This window comes from Ascochyta rabiei, chromosome 2, assembly GCF_004011695.2.
Source record: "Ascochyta rabiei chromosome 2, complete sequence".
NCBI lineage: Eukaryota > Fungi > Ascomycota > Dothideomycetes > Pleosporales > Didymellaceae > Ascochyta > Ascochyta rabiei.
Window position 1 is genome coordinate 2,627,151 of NC_082406.1, and position 19,592 is coordinate 2,646,742.

General features: G+C 58.5%; 6 protein-coding genes across 6 annotated transcripts, besides 24 other annotated features; 3 read left to right on the forward strand and 3 right to left on the reverse strand.

Moving 5' to 3' along the window:
• Positions 1 to 86: 86 nt before the first annotated feature.
• On the forward strand, positions 87 to 1,692 carry EKO05_0001750 (uncharacterized protein; the record flags this gene model as incomplete). Its single annotated transcript, XM_038937552.1, has 2 exons — positions 87 to 327; positions 401 to 1,692. 2 exons carry the CDS (start codon positions 87 to 89, stop codon positions 1,690 to 1,692), a joined length of 1,533 nt encoding a protein of 510 aa, XP_038802501.1.
• A 59-nt stretch (positions 1,693 to 1,751) lies between these two features.
• Positions 1,752 to 1,817: a tandem repeat.
• A 152-nt stretch (positions 1,818 to 1,969) lies between these two features.
• Positions 1,970 to 1,989: a tandem repeat.
• A 59-nt stretch (positions 1,990 to 2,048) lies between these two features.
• Positions 2,049 to 2,080: a tandem repeat.
• Positions 2,081 to 2,977: 897 nt separating this feature from the next.
• Positions 2,978 to 3,046: a tandem repeat.
• Positions 3,047 to 3,642: 596 nt separating this feature from the next.
• Positions 3,643 to 3,680: a tandem repeat.
• Positions 3,681 to 3,755: 75 nt separating this feature from the next.
• Positions 3,756 to 3,790: a tandem repeat.
• Positions 3,791 to 4,141: 351 nt separating this feature from the next.
• Positions 4,142 to 4,202: a tandem repeat.
• A 15-nt stretch (positions 4,203 to 4,217) lies between these two features.
• Positions 4,218 to 4,244: a tandem repeat.
• A 94-nt stretch (positions 4,245 to 4,338) lies between these two features.
• Positions 4,339 to 4,390: a tandem repeat.
• Positions 4,391 to 4,445: a tandem repeat.
• Positions 4,446 to 4,496: 51 nt separating this feature from the next.
• Positions 4,497 to 6,815, forward strand: EKO05_0001751 (uncharacterized protein; the record flags this gene model as incomplete). The annotated part of the gene is made up of 2 exons (XM_038937509.1): positions 4,497 to 5,165; positions 5,514 to 6,815. The coding sequence occupies 2 exons, from the start codon at positions 4,497 to 4,499 to the stop codon at positions 6,813 to 6,815; spliced, it is 1,971 nt and encodes a 656-aa protein (XP_038802502.1).
• Positions 4,589 to 4,689: a tandem repeat.
• Positions 4,865 to 4,879: a tandem repeat.
• Positions 4,880 to 4,925: a tandem repeat.
• Positions 5,307 to 5,474: a tandem repeat.
• Positions 6,816 to 9,371: 2,556 nt separating the features above from the next.
• EKO05_0001752 (uncharacterized protein) lies at positions 9,372 to 11,312 on the forward strand (the record flags this gene model as incomplete). Its single annotated transcript, XM_038937214.1, has 2 exons — positions 9,372 to 10,013; positions 10,062 to 11,312. The coding sequence occupies 2 exons, from the start codon at positions 9,372 to 9,374 to the stop codon at positions 11,310 to 11,312; spliced, it is 1,893 nt and encodes a 630-aa protein (XP_038802503.1).
• A 91-nt stretch (positions 11,313 to 11,403) lies between these two features.
• Positions 11,404 to 11,432: a tandem repeat.
• Positions 11,433 to 11,716: 284 nt separating this feature from the next.
• Positions 11,717 to 11,762: a tandem repeat.
• A 472-nt stretch (positions 11,763 to 12,234) lies between these two features.
• Positions 12,235 to 12,254: a tandem repeat.
• A 102-nt stretch (positions 12,255 to 12,356) lies between these two features.
• EKO05_0001753 (Glutathione transferase) lies at positions 12,357 to 15,017 on the reverse strand (the record flags this gene model as incomplete). The annotated part of the gene is made up of 3 exons (XM_038937502.1): positions 12,357 to 13,026; positions 13,077 to 13,189; positions 13,467 to 15,017. 3 exons carry the CDS (start codon positions 15,015 to 15,017, stop codon positions 12,357 to 12,359), a joined length of 2,334 nt encoding a protein of 777 aa, XP_038802504.1.
• Positions 14,250 to 14,364: a tandem repeat.
• Positions 14,398 to 14,436: a tandem repeat.
• Positions 14,737 to 14,773: a tandem repeat.
• Positions 14,961 to 15,005: a tandem repeat.
• Positions 15,018 to 15,087: 70 nt separating the features above from the next.
• Positions 15,088 to 15,117: a tandem repeat.
• Positions 15,118 to 15,285: 168 nt separating this feature from the next.
• Positions 15,286 to 15,321: a tandem repeat.
• A 129-nt stretch (positions 15,322 to 15,450) lies between these two features.
• EKO05_0001754 (uncharacterized protein) lies at positions 15,451 to 16,739 on the reverse strand (the record flags this gene model as incomplete). Its single annotated transcript, XM_038937210.1, has 3 exons — positions 15,451 to 16,024; positions 16,082 to 16,551; positions 16,686 to 16,739. 3 exons carry the CDS (start codon positions 16,737 to 16,739, stop codon positions 15,451 to 15,453), a joined length of 1,098 nt encoding a protein of 365 aa, XP_038802505.1.
• Positions 16,565 to 16,620: a tandem repeat.
• Positions 16,740 to 17,080: 341 nt separating the features above from the next.
• EKO05_0001755 (uncharacterized protein) lies at positions 17,081 to 18,931 on the reverse strand (the record flags this gene model as incomplete). The annotated part of the gene is made up of 1 exon (XM_038945053.1): positions 17,081 to 18,931. One exon carries the CDS (start codon positions 18,929 to 18,931, stop codon positions 17,081 to 17,083), a length of 1,851 nt encoding a protein of 616 aa, XP_038802506.1.
• Between the last annotated feature and the right edge of the window lie 661 nt (positions 18,932 to 19,592).

Sequence of the window (19,592 nt, forward strand, 5' to 3'; positions counted from 1 at the left end):
AAGACCACCGATTGTTTAATTTACTCCCAACATGTATAAAGCCAGTCGCAACTCGGTTCGATGTTGTCACAAGAGCACGATACGCCATGGCACCTTCCCTACACCTCTTACAACCAGCCGACGAAGGTTCGCACGGGCGATATTACCTTTACGCCGTCGTTGCTCTGCTTGTACTCGGTGTCGCCAAATACGTCTATCAGACCCTGACCTCGCCTCTTCGAGACGTGCCTGGTCCTTTCCTCGCCCGGTTTACCCGACTCTGGGAGCTTCGAGCGGTGCAAACTCAGGACAACCCGACCTTCAACATCGCGCTGCATGAAAAATACGGTAAGGCGGCGACACCGGATTCCTACCGTGATTCGACACCCCGGTGCGAGCAAGTCCCGCTGACAACTAAAAGGTCCAATTGTGCGCCTCGCACCAAACCGATACAGCATCAATGATGCTGAAGCCGCCAAGATCATCCTCGGACACAACGCTGCTCTTGACAAGTCGCGATACTACCATCCGTTTGGCCGGGCTGACGAGTACAACTTGTTCTCTGAGCCGAGCATCTCTGCCCATGCCAAAGCCAGACGTCCGTTTGCGCAGTTGTATTCGCAGACCACACTGCTCTCGTACGAGCCGTTTGTGGACACGTGCAACGCCATCTTGCTGAAGAGATTCGAGGAGTATGCTCAAGAAGGGAAGCCGCTGGATGTCCGGCAGATGATGCAGTACTATGCTTTTGACGTCATTGGCGAGATTACGGTCGGATCGCGATTCGGGCTTATGGAGAACGACGGCGACAGCTCTGGGATCATCAAGGCTATCGATGACAGCGTGACGTACGGGTCCATCATAGGCCTAATACCCGAGTGGCACGCGTTCATCTTCTGGGCCCTGAACACGCTTAGACTGCCAAACAGCTTCGAAAATGTCACAGACTTCATCGCCTACCACGTGGACAACCGCGTCTCGGGACGCACGAAATCGCCCCAAGACCGCAGCGACTTTCTCGACAAGATGCTGCCCTTGGAGCAGGAAGGCAAGGCAACACGCTACCACACGCGACAGGCCACCCAGCAGAACATCACAGCCGGCTCAGACACGACCGCAATCTCCTTGACTGCCGTCATTGCCATGCTCACGCAGCACCCCGACACTCTCGCCGCGCTCCGCCACGAAGTCGACGAGGCCACCAGGTTGGGCGCCCTCTCCGACCCAGCGACGTTCCAGGAAGCGCAGAAGCTGCCGTACCTGCAAGCCGTCATAATGGAAGCGCTGCGCGTCCACCCAGCCGTCGGCGCGCCCTTGGTGCGCATCGTTGGCCCCCAAGGCCTGCAAGTCGCAGGCAAGTTCTTCCCGCCGGGCACCGAGGTAGGCGTCAACGCGTGGGTGGTGCACAACAACAAGTCCATCTTCGGCGCGGACGCACACGTCTTCCGCCCGGAGCGCTGGCTCACGGACAACCAAGAGGAGCGCAGCGTGCTGGACCGCAATTTCTTTGCCTTTGGCGGCGGCCCGCGGACGTGCATCGGCAAGAACATCAGCCTGCTCGAGATGAGCAAGGTGATTCCGCAAATCGTGCGCAGGTACGATTTCGAAATCGTGGAGAACGAGCAGGGGGAAGCGTACTCGTGGACGACGAGGTGGTTTTCCAAGCCGAATTTCAAGGCCACGGTGAGGAGGAGGAAGGATGTGCAGGCTTAGTGATGTTTGTGTTGGACGGTGCATTAGGAGTATATAAGAGTATATGAGAGTATTATTTTTAAGAGTTATAAGAGTTATAAGAGTTATAAGAGTTATAAGAGAATATAAGTTATAAGAGTATATAAAAGAGTATGTGATAGAATATGTAAAAGAGAGTGTAAGAGAGAATGTGAAAGGAAATGTGAGAAAATATGTGAAAGAGAGTGTAAGAGAGAATGTGTGAGTGTGTGTGAGAGAGATGTGGATATGAAAGATGCGTCAATGTGAGGGAGGAAAAGGTGGTGGTGGTGGTGGTGGCGTGATTGCAAGGGGGTTTCCCTAGGCATGGGGCTGAACGAAGCATGGAAGGAAGGATGATGTGCATGTGCATGTGCATGCGGCGTGTGCAGCGTTTCGGTTGGCTAGGGCGGGAAAGTTTCCTTGCTGTCGGTTAATGGGATGGAATTTTGTTTTTGCTGGGGATACCCTTGAGCTGGCCTTGCTCCTCGACAGTCTGTGGGGAGAGTAGGGTATTTGTTTGGGCGTGTGTGTTTGGGTGTGCAGCCATGTGTCTGCCTAGGAATGGTAGTGTTTCTGCTTGCTTGGAGGGCTGGGCTGGAAATGCGGGTTGGGTGCTTACTGTCGGCTCAGCTGCGAGTGCGCCGTGTTCCACAGACGTGGATCGACGGCATCCGTGCTCTCAGGGTCTTTGCTCGTGCTACGGCCGGACGACAAGTCGAGACGGCTGAATAATGTTAGGGTGGAGGGAGTCGATGAGGAAAAAAGGAATTGGATGGGGTTGGATCTCTCACAGACACGCGTAGCATTGCGCAGACAGGTATCGATGGGTAGAGGAGATGGAGGTGTGCGTGTCTCAGGTCTGCTGCATGGTTTGCTGATGGGGAGGTCGACGTTTGTGCGACGGCATGGTCAGCTTCTGCCAGACAACGGCTTCAACGGCATACATCCGTCGGAGCCCTTGGTCGCACGCCGTGTCGCAGCCAATACAAAGAACAGAGCTAGCGTGATTGATGAGCGGAGTTTCTGCTGTAGAGGATGTAGAAGGCGTTGCTGTCGTCGTAGCGTGAGGCTGTGGCGGCTAAAGGCTGGGGGATGAGCGTGCATGTGCCGAGCGATGTAATCAGTAGGCTGCATGACAGGTGAGGTGGTGCGGGCCGTTGATAGTATGGGCGTCGGCCCGAGAAGGAGTGATTCAGCCGGTGCTTGGTTGGGGAGAGGATGACGGTGCAAGACTGCTGTGAGTGAGGAAGCACGTTGCAGGTGGATGGAGGTGTTTATGCCTATCGATGGAGGTGTGGATGAGGCATGTTGCAGGTGGATGTAGGTGTTGGTGCACATGGGGATGGATGGGATGCAATGGCTCAGGGTCTGTGTCGCCGTGGTCAGCCCTATATGGAGGCAGACAGCGTGCCATTGGAGAGGAGGTGGTGACGCAGACGGGCTTGTGCCGGCCGAACGCATTGACGTCGAGGCGCGTCGCTGCATGTGCGGCACTGGCAAGCCAACACGGGCACGGCATAAGCAGATGCGGCGGACCAGGGCGTTGCCCGGCTCAGGCGCGCAGGCTCGGCGTGGGTGCAGAGGCACGACGCGTCGCAGGCTGATTTGATGGACGGAAGCACGGCTTGCAGTGGTTGTGGTCGTCGTCGACAATGGACGGACGGTATGCAAAGCACGTGATGGCGGCAGGGGGGGCTAGCGTGCCCTTTGAGTCTTTGACTTTTCTTTCGATTCCTTTCCTCTGCAGTGCGCTGGCTCGAGGCCAAAAGCCCTTTCGCCTTCACTTTCTTCATTTCTCGCGCGCCCGCCCTCGCGCGCCCGTCACCGCCGGCGCTGCCTTGTCCACGCATCGAGCGGCAGAAGACAGAAGAGGTGCCGTTGCGGCCAGTAAGCGTGGCAGCGGGAACGCTTGAGCGCAGGGCCTTGAAGCGACATTTGGCGAGCCCGCTAAATCTAGTCGTCTGTAATCTGTAATCCGTACTGTGTAAGTCGCAAATCCCCAGCCGGCCGTCCGTCCGTCAGCCATGCACGTCTGGCGGCGCACTGCGCACGCTTCTTGTTTTCTGCTCTCTGCTCCCTGCTCCCTGCTCCCTGCTCCGTGTTCACGACCTGCTCGACGCGGCTAGTGGGCGGTGCGGTGCTGGGCAGTGCTGGGCGCCTGCCGTGCCTCGCGTCGGCCTCGTCGCCAGGCCGCCCGCATTTGCGCATTCTTGAAGCTTGGGTTGGTCTTGCAAGCGTCGTGGGTCGTGTTCTGCGAGCGTGCGCCAGGGGTGTCCGCCACAGCCAGGGCGCGCGCAGCGATAGGACGGGCGACGGCGACACGAGCTCCTGCTAATCTTACCCGCGCAGTGCACGACTGCAGCTTGCGTTGCAGCGAGGACCAGCGCAAACCGGCAACCGAGGCACACCCCTGGCCGCGTGGTGGCTCTCCTAGAGTCCTAGCTCGGTCGTCTGCTAGTCTGCTCGTCTGCTAGTCTGCTCATCTGCTAGTCTGCTCATCTGCTAGCTGCCCCATCTGGTTGGGCCCACGCCTCGCCTCGCCTCGCCTCGCCAGCAATCCTAGTCGCGGCCGTCCCTCTTCCTCTTGCTGGCGTCCGACCCTTAAGCTTTCAAGCGAGCTGCGGCTGCGTGCTCCCCCAGCGTCCACGTCTGCATCTGCGTCTGCGTCTGCGTCTGCGTCTGCGTCTGTGTCTGCGTCCACGTCCACGGCCAGCGTCCACGTCCCGCCTCCAGCGCCGACTCGACTCCAGCGTGCGCCGCGAGTCTGCGCCGAGCGTGGCTTCGACCATTGCTACTGCTAGCCCATGTCGCACGGCTTTTCCTCGCAGCTCGACCCGCCGCCCAACCCGCCCGCCGCCTCGCACTTTTCGCACGCCAGCATGGCCGACCTGAACTCCCAGCAGGCGCGCCCGCAGCAACACCCGCACCCGCACCAGCACCAACACCCGCACCAGCACCAGCACCAGCAGCACCAGCAGCACCAGCAACAGCAACAGCCCGGAGCCTATGCCTCGCCGCACGCCTACCCGTCCCCCACCTCGATGCAGCCCACGTACTCGTATCCCCCCCCAGGCCAGCCCACCGGCGAGCCCTACCGCGCATCACCCCCCGGCGCCAACATGTCCCTGCCGCCGCTGAACCTGCCGCCCATACGCCTGCAAGACGGCCAGCAACCGCCGCCGCCGCAACCACCACAGCAGCAACAGCAGCACCAGCACCAGCACCAGCAACCACAGCAACCCATGGGCTCGCCGCTCCCGCCGCCGCAGCATCCAATGCAGCAGCACTACCCCCCGCCGGGCTATGCGCACCCAGCCCAGCCCATGAACATGGGCCCCGCGCAGTACAACGCGATGCGCTACCAGCTGCCCCCGCAGCCCGACCAGCGCGTCCTGTCCGGCGGCCGACACAAGAAGGAGATCAAGCGGCGCACAAAGACTGGATGTCTGACGTGTCGCAAAAGAAGAATCAAGGTGAGTGCGCACCCCAATGGCCTGCAATGGGCAGACGCGTCGCGACGCGTGAGCCTCGAGTTGGACGTTTCGCTTCGCAGACAGCCGTCGCTGCTCCTAACCGAGCCACCATGAAGCGAGCGAGCCAAACAATCCACATCTCTAACCTGACCTCACACCTCATCTCACCTCACCTCATCTCACGCCTCACCTCACCTTACACCTCACCTCACCTTACACCCCACCTCACCTTACACCCCACCTCACCTTACACCCCACCTTACACCTCACACCTCACACCTCACACCTCACCTTGCCTCGTCTCAACTCCACGTCCAATTGCACGTGCGCTAACACTTCCTGTCACAGTGCGACGAGGCGCATCCCACCTGCAGAAACTGCCAAAAAAGCAAACGCGAGTGTCTGGGCTACGATCCCATCTTTAAGCAGCAGCCCGGCCCCGCCCAGATACAGCCTGCCCCCAACGCTGCACCAACACCACATTCCTTGACGCCGCCCGTGCCCGCTGCTGCCCCACCCGCCTCTGCCAACTTTCAAAGCCAGGTTCCTCAAGGGTATGCCCCCGCCTCGTCCGCCGGTTACGCACCCGCTGCAGCCGCTACCACGGCAACCCACGACCCGCAAGCTTTCAACGCCATCGACCCTGCACTCGCTGCTGCTGCCGCTCCCGGAATGCATCCAGCCCAGTCCCAGTACAACGGCATGCCAATGGACCCCGCCATGAGACAGCAGAGCTACGCGCACCCGCCGCCTCTACCGGAGCCACACAAGGGCAGACGCCTCGACATAAGTGACATCTTTGGCATTTGCAACCACAGCCCTCCAGACGTCCCGCCCCGGACGTCGCCGCCAGCCCCTGAAACCGACGAGCAGTTCTCCCAGATCTTCGTCAACGACTACGTCCAGGGTCTCGACTACATGCTGCAGACGACGTGGTTCTCAAAAGACAACAATGCCATCCACCGCATCTTCACCAACCAGGCTCTGCACGAGGAGGCCGCTTTCTTCACAGAAACCATCAAGACCCAGAGTGGTGCTGCAGACATGTCAAGCGTCTTTAGTCAAGAGGCCCGGCTCATCTGGCGCCTGCTAGGGTCGTGCAAGCTCCCCTCACTCGCAACCAACGGCGTCAAAGCGGAGGAGGGCGATGCCCACCCTGCCGAGACGGAAGACGCCGCAATAAGAGAAGCCCGCGCGCGCTTCGACGTCCTGGAAGCCCTACTCACCAACTCGAACGTCGAGACAAACCCGCTACGTGACATGGTCTACCCTGCCGACATCCACGAAGAGAAGAAGCACGAGGTCGATTTCTGGCTCAACCTCGGCGATTTCGTGCGCTATGCAGGCGACGAGCGAGCCCCACCAGGCGCTGCAGACCACGCGCTCGCTACGATGCGCACAGTCCTGCGCGTGCAAGAAGTACGAGACGCCATTTACTCAATAGCCATTGCTCGCCACTACGGAGCGCGCATAGGAGGCTTCCCCAACGCGCTACCGCAATCAATGGACCCGCACGAAGACAGCGATCTGAACAAGCTTCTCGTTGCCATGTCCTTCATCAGCCACGAGAGCCGTGCTGGCTCGCAGCAAGTCTTAGCTCGCATCTGTGACATGGCGATGCTGTCATGGACGGTGGCCAGAAGTCCTTAGTACGGCAGTTTGTCAACATGGAACCCCGCCATTGCCTGGTAGCCTCTCAGGCAGTCTCTGTACCACTAGCCGTCGGATCAGTGTCTTCACGTTATTGCATGCATGCCGCTTGAGCGGTCGTTATATCCCCCTGCTTTCTTTTCTCTTGCATTCGCTATGCTATTCTTGACTACCTTTTGTGGACTATACACACTTATCCCTACGTTTTGTCCAACCGCAATCTCTGAATACCTGCATATAGCGAGGGAGCTGGTGGTTCATGGCAGTCGGCACGTATAACAAATACCCATTTCGGTTCGACTCGAAACTGTACCGTCGAAGTGATGACTTCTTCCCGCGACTTCGTTACCCAGTTGCTTGACTGGTTCCAGCATGGTGGGAAGCAATGAACACGAAACCAGCGGGTCCTGGCAGACATGTCGGATTCACCGCCACTCTAGTGCAACCTACAAAGTGTCTTGTCGGCATCTCTCCAGAAAGACGCGTGGACATGGTTGGGGTTCAAGCGTGCAATACTCTCTCAGCTTGACACTGTTCAGCATTCGTCCTACGTACCTCAGCTTCAATGGCAATGTCACCCAACCTGTACAGTCAGACGGAAAACTACAACTACGACCGGCATTCACCCAACTCCAACACCACAACAGCGATGCGTCCCACACAACGGCTGCCTCGGAGAATATCCACTCTCTCGGTTCACATGCCAGCGCCTCACCGCTGATTACCGCTGCCGTGACACACCACTCTAATGAGCCTACGCCCCAGGCACCGACAGCTCAGCCAGAGCGACCAATCGGATCCGTCGCCGCGGTCGCACAACCGCAAATCGAACATGTGGTCTGTGGCCGTGACACCGGAGCATTTGGATTTGACCGGCCACGCCACTTGCATAAGTGGGGGGCCCTCTCCCATCAACCAAGCAACGACAACGTCCCTGTAGCACGCCGCCAGCAGGCTGGTCGTTGCAGTCTGAGACGGGCCAGATGAGCGAGTGAGATGGGCACCGCATATGCGCGGCCCATCTCCACTCCACCCTTAGCCGTGGGATCCTGGCCTGACAGCTCCGGTGTCTCCAATCCGCATCAAGAGGGCGCTCTGGATGCTGACGTGCTTGGGGTGCTGCGCATCCTGGTGTTGGACGCGAAGAGGGCGTCATGTTACACCGCAGCGCTAGCTAGCATGAACGTACAGTACTTGTAGACTTTAGGCCCAGGACGGGATGCGCGGCAGAGAGCGTTGGGATTGCATCTGAAAAACTGGTTGTCAACGTGCTGGGACTTGGTGAGCATGTCTGGGAGTACAGTGCTGTATTGTTATAGTGGTACGAGTTGTAGTGTGTAGATGGTATTACAAGTTCCGGCAACCCCAACCACTCACTGCATCTCCGCTGTACCCCACCACCCCAACCCAGCATTGAAAGCAGACCATTATAGATCAACCAGTTTTGAATCGCAGTGTTCTCGCCGGCAGGCAATCTTAGGCTCACGCAGACATCACCACTGGTCGTATGATATATCCTTTTCAACGTCAAAGGAAACCATCGAACATGAGAAATTCAGGTCGCTTAGCTCAGTTGGTTAGAGCGTGGTGCTAATAGCTTTCATCCTTGATACGCCAAGGTCGCGAGTTCGACCCTCGTAGTGACCATCCTTTTTTTTCGTTTTCATCTTTCGCCGCCCCCATGCTAAGAATGACCTTGTGTTTGCCTGGGTCACTCGTGCGTCTTTTTTCTTTTATTCGTGGAGTTGTGGATCGCTGAAGGTATTGCATGGGCTTCCTTGACGTGGTTGTGACTTGTGAGGACGCATTACCTCGATTGTCAGAACGCAGAGTGCACTCGGTGTTGGTTGATCGTTATCTTTATCTCGTACGAGGGTTTTCTTGGTTTGCCTGGTGTTGACGGGGCCGGGTTGTGGAAAGACATTGATGCGCTGCGCCGTGTTCCTGTCGGCGTCCCTGTGCGGTATCTCCTCGAACCTTCTTTTTTACAGTCGTACGAGGTTCTTCCAATCCTCCTCGTCTCTGGAAAGCGTTTACGGGAGATGCAACGCCGGAATGTGGGGGGCTCGACGAGGCTCAAAAGCGAGCTAACTCCACGCGGCATGACAACCGGCTGGCCTGCGCAGCATGAGCGTTGGCTGACTTAGCGATACAAGCGACTTGTGGCTTCCATACACACGCGCCAAGCCTGATCTGGCTGCGGCTAAGCGTAAAGCAGGTAGCGGCATCGTTCTCTTGGCAGCAAAGTGCCGTGAAGCAATTCCGCCCGACTCCCCGCAACATGACGGCACGCCTAGTCGGCGCGCCCACCACGTCCAGCCTCGCGATCCCCTACAACCGATTTTATTGCCGGCCAGATTCCAGTCCCGTGTTCCTTGCCATGGTGCTCTCTGACACTAGCGGCGTCCTTGCTGGGCATTTCTTAAAGCTGTCGATGCCGCTGCTGCTCCCTCACTGATCAGCATTGTATATACCACCAATTGATATCTGCGAGTTTTTTTTCCTGATTGCCTCGTACATTCCCTTCCTTCCTCACGTAGACACGATACTTGCAAGATGGCGGTCGAAAACTACGACATCGTCATCGTCGGCGCCGGACCGGTCGGTCTATGTCTCTCCACGTGTCTGTCGAGATGGGGGTACAAGATCAAGCACATCGACAACCGGCCCGAGCCCACGGCCACTGGGCGCGCAGACGGCATCCAGCCGCGGTCGTTGGATCTCCTGCGCAACATGGGCCTGAAGCGCAAGATCATGGAGCACGAGCCGGCCAAGGTCTACGAAGTCGCTTTCTGGGACCCGAGCTCCAAGGGCGGCATCGTTCAGACCGGCACATGGGCTAGTTGCCCCAAGTTCATCGACGCGAGATACCCGTTCACGACGCTGCTGCATCAGGGTCTGATCGAGAGGGTCTTCATCCAGGATATCGAGAAGAATGGAAACACGGTTCAGCGGCCCTGGACGATTACCGGCTTCGAGAACGACGGGAAGGATCCTACATACCCGGTCGAGGTCAAGCTTTCGCACGTTGATGGCACATTGTCCGAGACTGTACGGGCCAAGTATCTCTTCAGTGGAGAGGGCGCGAGGAGTTTTGTGAGGGACCAGCTCGGCGTAAAGATCCGGTACAAGGATCCCATTGCGCACGTATGGGGTGTCATGGACGGCGTTGTCAGGACGAACTTCCCCGATATCAAGGTGCGTCAAGTTCCGATTGTGATTGTGAATGCGACTAACAGACTTCAGATGAAATGCACAATTCACTCAGACGCTGGATCCATCATGATCATTCCTCGCGAGGACAATATGGTCCGTCTCTACATCCAGATTGCCAGCTCCACAGACAAGGACTGGGATCCCCGCAAACAAGCCACAGCAGAAGAGGTACAGGAGAAGGCAAAGGCTATCTTGAAGCCCTACGAGATCACTTGGGACCGTCTTGAGTGGTTCTCTGTCTACCCTATCGGTCAGGGTATCGCCGAGAAGTACACGCTGGACGAGCGTGTCTTCATGGGTGGTGATGCCTGCCACACACATTCCCCCAAGGCCGGCCAAGGCATGAACACCGCGTTCCTGGACGCAGTGAACCTCGCCTGGAAGATCCACCACGTTGAGTCTGGATGGGCGCCACGCTCCACCCTCTCCACCTACGAGTCTGAACGCCAGCTCATTGCCGAAACCCTGCTCGACTTCGACGCGCGGTACGCAAAGCTCTTCTCCGCACGCATCCCCTCCGCTGGTGAGGTCGCCGGCGCGTCCTCCAGCGACGCTTCTGAGAATGAGTTCATCAAGACATTCAAGGCTAGCTGCGAGTTCACCTCAGGATACGGCGTAGCGTACAATCCCAACGCGATCAACTGGGGCCCCGAGCATCCCGCACAGCACCCTCTGATCCTGCAATACGAAAAGGGTACCACACTCCGAACCGGACGCATCCTCATCCCGGCAACGGTAACGCGCGTCGTAGACGCCAACGTGGTGCATCTCGAGCAGGAAATCCCCCTCAACGGCTCCTACCGCGTCTTCGTCTTCGGCGGCGCCCTCAGCCAGACCGCGACCGCGCTCAATGACCTCGCATCCCACATGTCAGCCCCCTCCTCCTTCTTCTCCAACTTCCTCTACAAGGACGTCGACACAGCCGACCGCTACCACGAGCAGCACAACCCGCACACGTCCTTCCTCTCGCTCGCCATCATCCTCAACGCGCCCCGCGCCAAGATCCACATTGACCAGCAGCTCCCCAAGATCCTCGCCCGCTACGCCGACCACGTCTACGCCGACGACGTGTGGGACGTGCGCGTGCCCGACGCCAAAGCCGCGGCGCACGCCAAGATGGGGCTCAGCGAGGACAAGGGTGGTATTGTCGTCGTCCGGCCCGATGGGTATGTCGGCGTTGTGGTCAAGCTGGAGGAGGGCAGCGGGACGGCAGACGCGCTGAACAAGTACTTTGGCGCAGTGACGGGGAAGAAGCTGGGCGGCGAGCGAGCGAGCTTGTAGTGCGCGTATGATGTTGTGGTGCTGTAGTTTTCACTTGCCCTTTGGACGGCGTTTTAGCATAGCCAGCCTGGTTTGTTCACACAGTTGATATATCGAATCGAATCGAATCGAATCGAATCGCACGATTTCACCTCCCTCTCTCTCTCTCATCCTCTACTCGCAACGTAAACACCCTGGCTATTGCACAAGTGCTAGCAGATCTCGCACCCCTACCAACAGACTACCGCGTAAAGACCGTAAGCCGCAACCCCACATCCCAGACGATCCACCCTTCGCGCTCACCGCCCATACCGAGTATATCCTCTTCCCCGACCCACGGACGCGTCGCTATGCCGTAATGGCGCCGAGTGTTTCCCACAGGATGAAGATACGTGTGGGAGGGGATGAAAGAGGAGAAGACCACCACGCCAACGCCAACGCCAACGCCAACGCCAACGCCAACGCCAACGCATCACTCTTCCGCACCGCCACCAGCAACAGCCGGCGCGGCGACCTCCCCTCCTCCTCCCCTCGCCCCGCGCGTCCACGGCGCAAGGACCGCCGCTCTCACCGCGCACGACGGCGTGACAGACGACGTCGTTGCACGCTTGTTCTGGCACGCTTAGATCTCCCTGTGCTGAACACGGAGAGAGATGCACGGTGGCTTTCGCGGCGCCGTAGCATGCAATGCAATGCAACGCACTACACGACAACGAGATGCGAGGCTTCTGTCGAAGAAGTATGTGGATGTGAGATGCTAGAAGATGAATGATTACGCCCAGAACGAGTCACTTGCCATTCCTGGAGAAGCTTGGGTTGGGTCTAGATACAGCTAAACTAGCTGTGTAGACTCGTAGGCGGTGCGTCATGTTAGCGTGGCGAATGAGGATGGTAGTGGTAGTGGTTGTGCTGGCTGTTGGATTGTGGGGGTGGAGGATGTTTTGAGAGAGAGAGAGAGAGGGATGTCGACGATGGGAGAGACGAGTATGCAGATGCAGAAACACAAGATGATGCTTGTAGTACATCATCACATTGCAACATTACGCATTAACCATTAGCCTGCTCTCACGGCAGTCCTTTCCCCGAATTCACCGCGTCGGCCAGCTGGCTCGTGCCCGGCCGATTCTCCGCATACCGCTCGTAGCTGTCGAGATACAGGTCGTCGGTGCTGGTCGTGGCCACGACGCTCGGCTCGCTGTCGATGGCATCGACCCACTGCTTCCAGCGGCTGCCGTCGTCGGGCTCGGGCCACCCGCGGTACGGGCCGAGGACGCGGCGCAGGCGGAGCACCCAGGGCGCGATTTGCACGTCGACGAAGGAGAGGCGCGGGCCCAGGAAGAAAGGACCTGTTTTGTCGGCGGCTGCAACGAGCTTGTTGATCTGGTCGCGTAGCTCCTTTGCGTGCTCGACCTGATCGTTTTGGTCTTGGGCTTGCAGCAGCTTGTAGAACATGGGGATCACGTGTCGGTTGACGTGATCGGCCCACAGGCGGCTGGTTGCCCGGGTCTGCGGGTCTGGAGGCAGCAGGTGCGCGCCGGCGTTCAGGTCTTCGAAGTACTCCATGATGACGGTCGACTCGTGGGTGCTCCATGTTGGGCCGTGACGGATGGCGGGGACGAGGCCGCGCGGGTTGACATCTAGCAGGGACTGCGGTTTTTTGTACGGGTCCACTTCAATGTACTGGTAGGGGATGGATTTATGCTCAAGAGAGATCCAGACGCGCTGGACGAAGGGGCTGAACATGTTAGCATTTCCGATGGCCGGGGATGTGTAGGCAGTACGCACCAAAAGCAGCTCCCGTACAGCTTCAGGTCGTCTTCTTTGGCGTGGTTCCTGACTGTGATCAAGGCGTTGCCCGTGGCTTTCTTGTGGTATGTCTTCTTGGAAGAGTCCCCACCCTGGTTGGTGTCGGTCATTGCGAATTCAACGAACGACGATGATGCAAAGCAGACGGATAATGATGATGATGGAGATGGGGAATGCAGGGCAAAGCGCAAAGACAAAGGACGTAGGGGAAGACCGTGTGCGTAACAAATTGGGTGAATACATGAAGGATGGTGGAGGTGCACGGTGGCTGATATACGAGGTGGAGTTGCAGACGCATCCAGATGATGTCATTGGCGAGCCCAGCACCACGAGCAACGAAGAAGCGTATGAACGATCAAACAAACGTACCTGCACTCTCCTCACCTCCTTCTCGTTCTTGGCCAGCGTCCGCATCACAATGTTCTTTTTCAGGCGATCACTCTCCTCAAGCGTGTGTTTGTGTGGACCTGCAACGCCATCACCCTTCCCGTTCCCTCCATTGCCGTTGACCCGCTGGAAGGTGTAGAATTTCTGCGGCGGGGGCCCAGGCAGCGGCGGCGGTGCAGGCGCAAACATGCTCATGCCCGGCTGCACAAGGTTGCACGACAAGTCCCACGGCGACATGGGCTGTTGGGCTAGCATCTGCGGTTGGCGGAAGAACATGGACTGATCTGGGGCTGCGCCTGCTGGCCCGGGCTGGTGCGCGCTCATAGCCATGGGATCGTCTCCCTCGAGCACGGGCGGTGGATGGCCCATGTGCTCCTCGTACTCCTTCTGGTTGAAGAACTCTGTGATTTTGATCTTGACATCGCACAAGTCTCGCTCGCGGGCGACTCTTCTCCGTTTCTTCTTGTCTGGGTCTGTGGACTTTTTGGTGCCTGGCGGGCGGCCCTTCAGACGGCAGTCCCAGTAGTGGGAGACGAAGCTCTTCCGCTTGTGGCGCTGGGTGGAGCGGTGCGAGTAGATGTTGTCGATGTGGGGGAAGTAGGTCTGGAACTGGTGCTCGGTCAGGGTGATTGTGTCGTCGACGTCGAACAGGCGCTGGCGCCATTCGTCCAGATACGGGGGGTTGGGGACGAGCTTGAGGCCTTTGAACTGGCCGTGGTTGGCGAGCGGGGTGTTGTCATCGCTGAGGGCGCTCGGCAGCGGCGAGCTGTGCTGCTGGGGTGATTGCTGGACGGGCTGTGGCTGTAGCTGTGGCGGTCGCTGTGGCGGTCGCTGGGCAATGCGCGGGGTGGTGTGGATAGGCGCGTGGATGGGCGTGTGGACGGGCGCGTGGATGGGCGCGTGGACAGGCGCATGGGCGTGGGCGTGGGCGTGGGCGTGGGCGTGGGCGTGGTGCGCGGGGCCCGGCAGCGGGGCAGCCGTCAGCGCATAGGGCGGGCTTGATGCGAGCGCATGAGGGTGAGGGTGAGGGTGAGAGCCAGGGCGAGAGCCAGGGCAAGAGTGAGGGTGAGAGTGGGATTGTTGAGCGTGGTGGACGTGCTGGATGTGCTGCAGCTGCTCGTAGGTGTGGGGGGGGAATGCCTGTGGCGGCAGGCCGTGGTGTTCATAGTGCAGCCCATGGGCGTGGGGTGCCAGCGGTGTCTGCAGCAGCCCTCGCTGCAGCTGCTGCGGGGGTCCGCTTAACGTGTATTGTTGCTGCTGCTGCTGCTGCTGCTGCTGCTGCTGCTGCTCCCGCCGCCGCCGCTGCTGCTGTTGGTACAAGGCGGCGCTGTTGGCGTGGAGGCTCTGCAGGTCCTGCGGGTGCAAAGGCAGCGCTTGCGCATGGTACAGCGTGCCATCGGGCGCCTGCTGCAGGTCGCTGACGCTGGTGAGGCTCCGCGGCTGCACCGTCGCATGGTGTGAGTGGTGCAGCTGCAGCTGGTCCTGGTCCTGGTCCTGGTCCTGGTCCTGGTCCTGCTCCTGCGAAGGCTGCATGCCGCTAGCTGAAGAACCACGGCTTCGAGGCAGCGAGTGGATCTGATCCAGAAATACGGGACATGCGGATCAGGCACAGGCACAGGCGCAGCAAGGGACAAGGTGCGCATGAGTACGGCGGCGGGAGGGGGGCTTGCTGCACCAGCACGACGCATATGGCTAACGGCTTCTTCTTTGTCTGATTTCATTCCGCACCACGCTCCCAGTGGCCACGCTTTCTCCATCCGTCGCCCGCCGTCGTCACTAACGAGACCCTCGTTTTAGCTCTCCACGCAGCAGCAGCACCACCACCACCACCACCACCGAACAAAGACATTTCCGCAGCCTCGTCCCACCGGGGCTGCTTGACTGTACCGAACGCCGTGCCATGCCCTGACCAAGAGAAGCATTATCATTGAAACATAGACCCTGCCACGCTCCCTCGACCTTCCCCTCAAGCATCCCCCGGCAGCAGGTTCGACTTGACCGCAAACATCTTGGACGTCACGCCCGCCGTGAAGCCGTCCACCTGCCTCGCGTACTGCTCCACCTGCCTCGAGTTGAGCAGCGTCTCCAGCCTGCTCGGCTCCTGCGGCAGCTTGAACAGCCGCTGCCACTCGTCCTCGGGCAGCAACGGCTGCTTCGACGCCGACCGCGCTGCGTTCTCCGCCTTGCGCTTCGTCTGCCACGCCGTGATCTTGGTCTGCTCACGCGCGAGCGACCGCTGGTAGTACTGGTAGTTGTTGAGCTCCGTGTGGTGGTTCTCGATGCTCTCCAGGAGCAAGTCGCACGTCTTCTCCAGGAACGGGTCGATGGACAGGTCGAGCGAGTCGTAGTTGGGGTACAGCGGCGGCTGCGGCGTGTTCTGGTCCTGCAGCAGCGCAGACAGGTTGGGCGGGAAGGCGAGCTCCTCCCTGGGCGCCTGCGACGGCAGCTGGTGCAGCAGCGACGTGAGCAGGTGCGAGTTGCGGATGGTGACGGGCAGCTCGACGAGTATGTCCGAGTAGCGGAGGCCGCTCTTCTGGAGGCTGTGGCGGTTAGCAGGGATCTAGGCAGATCGACTCGGTGTGCAAGCTCGTGCATACCTCTCCGTTGTGAACTTGCTCTCCTTGTACGCCGTCACAAAGGAAGGCGACAGCCTGTACGCGCGCAGGTTCATGGCGCCCTCGGAGCTCCGGCTGACGTCGTAGACGAGCGCGACCGTCTTCTCGTTGGGCGCGTTCTGGTACAGGTACTGGTTCTCGATCGTCTGCAGGTTGACAAAGTTGCCCATGCTCGTGCTCGTGTACCAGCCCACGTTGTTGGCGTCGACGTTGACTTCGCGCAGGAACTTGATCATCTCGTTGCTGTACGCAATGTTCTGCTTGGCGCGCGGGGCCGACGCCGCCGTGTTGCTCGACGAGTCGCTCTGGCCGTCGTTGGCAGCCGCGGCGGCCTCGGGGAAGGGGAACGAGTTTGTGATTTCGAGCACCCCGTTCTTCTCCATGCCCACCAGGCTGCCCGTCGCCACGCTGGGGAACGACTTTCCGCTGGCCGTAGCGAGCTTGATGGCCACCTGCGTTGCACAGTCAGTCTCCTGTCCGTTCATGCGCCTGTGCCGCCTCGACGTCTCCGTCTCCGTCTCATCGCGAAAAGGAACAATAGCGGGGCGCCGGGCGGGCATTCCGTCGTGGCAGACGTGGCACGTACGAGGGCGTCGATCTGGACCGCCTTGAAGGTCGCTGCTTGTGTGAATTCCGCCATCTTGTTGCTGTTGTGGGTGGCTGAGACCGGGACGTGGGAGGGGCGGGGCTGCAGGCGTTGCACGTTGTTGGCGGTGCGAGAGAATTGTGAGTCTCCGGAAATGCCAAGAGTTACTGTGCGCAACGCCCGCGCTAGCGATTGCACAGCCAACACTCCCTTCCATCACACCTCCACCACTCAACCTTGTCAGACCAAGGAATAGGATGGCTAATGTTCCCAGAATGCCCGCTATGCTAGTATCCACCAACACTGCCATCCTATCCAAACCCCCAATGCTAGATGCACATGCAACCGATCCGTCACACTTCCTAGCTTCTGTCAACCCTGCAAACACTTCCCTCTCACGCCATGTCTTGATCTGGGACCACGCTTGCTTCCTCAACACTACCGTCTCCCCCTGCATCAACATCTGACTCGGCTGCTCCCGGCACAGCATCTTCCACACCATCGACTACTTCTGTCGATACACACGACACCCTCTCAGCCGTATTCTTCCTTTTGTGACCATACGGACTCCACCGTTGTACGGCAGGCGGCCGTTGTGGCTTGCGATTGTTCGAGTTTGGGTTCTTGGCGATGGAACCGTCGTCCATGCGCTTCCACTCCGTCTCCTTGCCGTCAATGTGATCGGATATGTCGGCTTGGTTCTCATCCTCCCACATCATCAGGTTTGCGCCGTTGATCTCGACAGACCGGCTGCCGTTTCGCGGGACAAAGAAAATCTCAGCGCCCGTTTTGCTAAAGTCCTGCTGCCAGGTCTCGTCCTGCTGCAGCTTGAGGATGTAGTCCATGGGCAGAGCGTAGAGAACGTTTTCGTCCTTGTCGTAGAGCTCCTTGAGCGGGTAGTCGAGACATGCCAAGCCCAGGCTGCAGTCAATGCGGCTAGACAGAGGATGTATGCGTCCGCCAAAGACCTTGGTTTCAAAGGCAATGCCACTCTCTGTCCACATGTTGTCGCCCCAGAAGACCTCGGGCTCCGACAGCAACGGATGGTCGTGATGGGGGCCTGACACTTCGCAGAAGTGTGCAATCTCGTGACTGAGGCAGATGGCGAGGAACAGGTTGAACCGCAGGACCATGGCCGGCTCTCGATACCGCAGAAGACTCAGCTTCTTCGCGGTAGTGTAGAAGTCCGAGTGCAAGCAGATGCGACTCGTATGGCACTTGTCGTTCATCTTGCGTAGCAAGCCGTTCTTGTAGTCTCGCACCAGGCCCATCGATGCGTACACGGTTTCTGGTGGCAGAGGGTTGTTGTGGAAGCAGAAGTACACAGTATCCAGCTGATTGCTCAAGAAATTGTTGAAAGCCGCATGTCGCTCCTCGGACCAAGGCACGTCTTCACGGATACGATGGCATGGCTGGCCGTACGCTTCTGAGGTCTTCAGGCACGCTTCTCGTTCGCCAAACACGAGCGTGTGCCAGTAGTGAGCTGTGGCTCGAGAGGTCAGGAACAATGTCGCAAGCTGCATGCCCGGCCTGAGCACTTCGTAAATATTATCAGGGCACCCATGCCAGTTTTCTGGGCGGAAGATGGAATGGACTTCATTCTTGAGCGTACATTCTGGAGAGGGGACGTTCTCAGCAAACGCAACAGCTTGCTTCCTGATCAACTCAACTGGATCGAATCCAAGCTTGACGGGTCTGCGTTTTGCTGCATCTTTGCGATGACCCAGCAGTCGTCGATATTTTTCCAACGCTTGCCGATCTGCTATCTGTGCCATGTGATGATTGATAGAGATCGACAGCTGCAGCCCAAAGTCTTTGGGAACCTCTATTGTGGAAGGAGTGAATGCCGCAGATTTATTGTAGCTGAGCGCCTCCGGCAAATCTTGCACGAGTTTGTCGATACACTCGTCCATGAGTTTGCCCTCCTTTAGTTTTTGGAGCAGTGCAGCGTTGTCCCCTCGATCTATGGCTTGAATATCGCCATCACCACCACCAGGCAGAAGCGGTCGCAACTTTTCAGACAGCGAAGGTGGTGGTCCACATTCTGCAGCCGTGGTAGGCGTCATACCCCCAGTGGGCGTCCAGTCCATGCTATCCGGATCCTGGTCTTGAAACGCAGCAACAGATTCGTCATGCTGCTCGGGCTGCCTGACTTCCAAGTCAACGCTCTGATGGAGTCGTTGCTCAATAAGCTGTGTCGCCTGGAGCATCGCCGCATAAGCCTTGCGGTAACGGAATGGATCCATTCTGCTTGCGTTAGTGTTGAGGATGGAGGTTGTGTAGTTGAGCTGGCATCGAATGCTGCATTCGACCAAGCATGAATTGATCCAAGTGACATGGATGTGTATACATGGACCGCCAGTGGGTCTCTTTACAGAACCAAGAGTCGATCCGGGACAATGCGCCAGAACAGAGGTGTGAAAGGACGTTGTTTCATCCAAATCGTCTACTCTCGATCACCTCCACCCTGTCTCGAGTGAACTACAGGTGACAGCTGACAGCTCCTGCATCAGCCATTTCACTTGATCTCTGGAGCCCAAGTGCTCGGCTAGGCTGCTACGGGGCTGGAAAAGCTTGCGCTAGAGGGCATGTCTTACTCGGATCCGTGAAAGCGGTCAGAGCCCGCTGGAAAGCAAATCGTGTCTCATCCAAAAAGACGCAACGATTCGATAGCGAAATCACCAATAGTGGGTGGAGTTGTTGTCGTCGTCCAGGTCGGTGAGCTGCTGTGTTGTTTGAGGCGCTAAGCACGTGCGCGTTCCCGCTGCTTCCTTCTTGTGGATGTTGGACCCACAGCGCCGGCCTGCTCCTTCCTCCACCAACTTGACATCTTGTCACTCAATCGGTTGGCCGAGGTACTTGCGAGACTTCAATCGATCGAACGGTTCATACAAGGTCAATCACGAT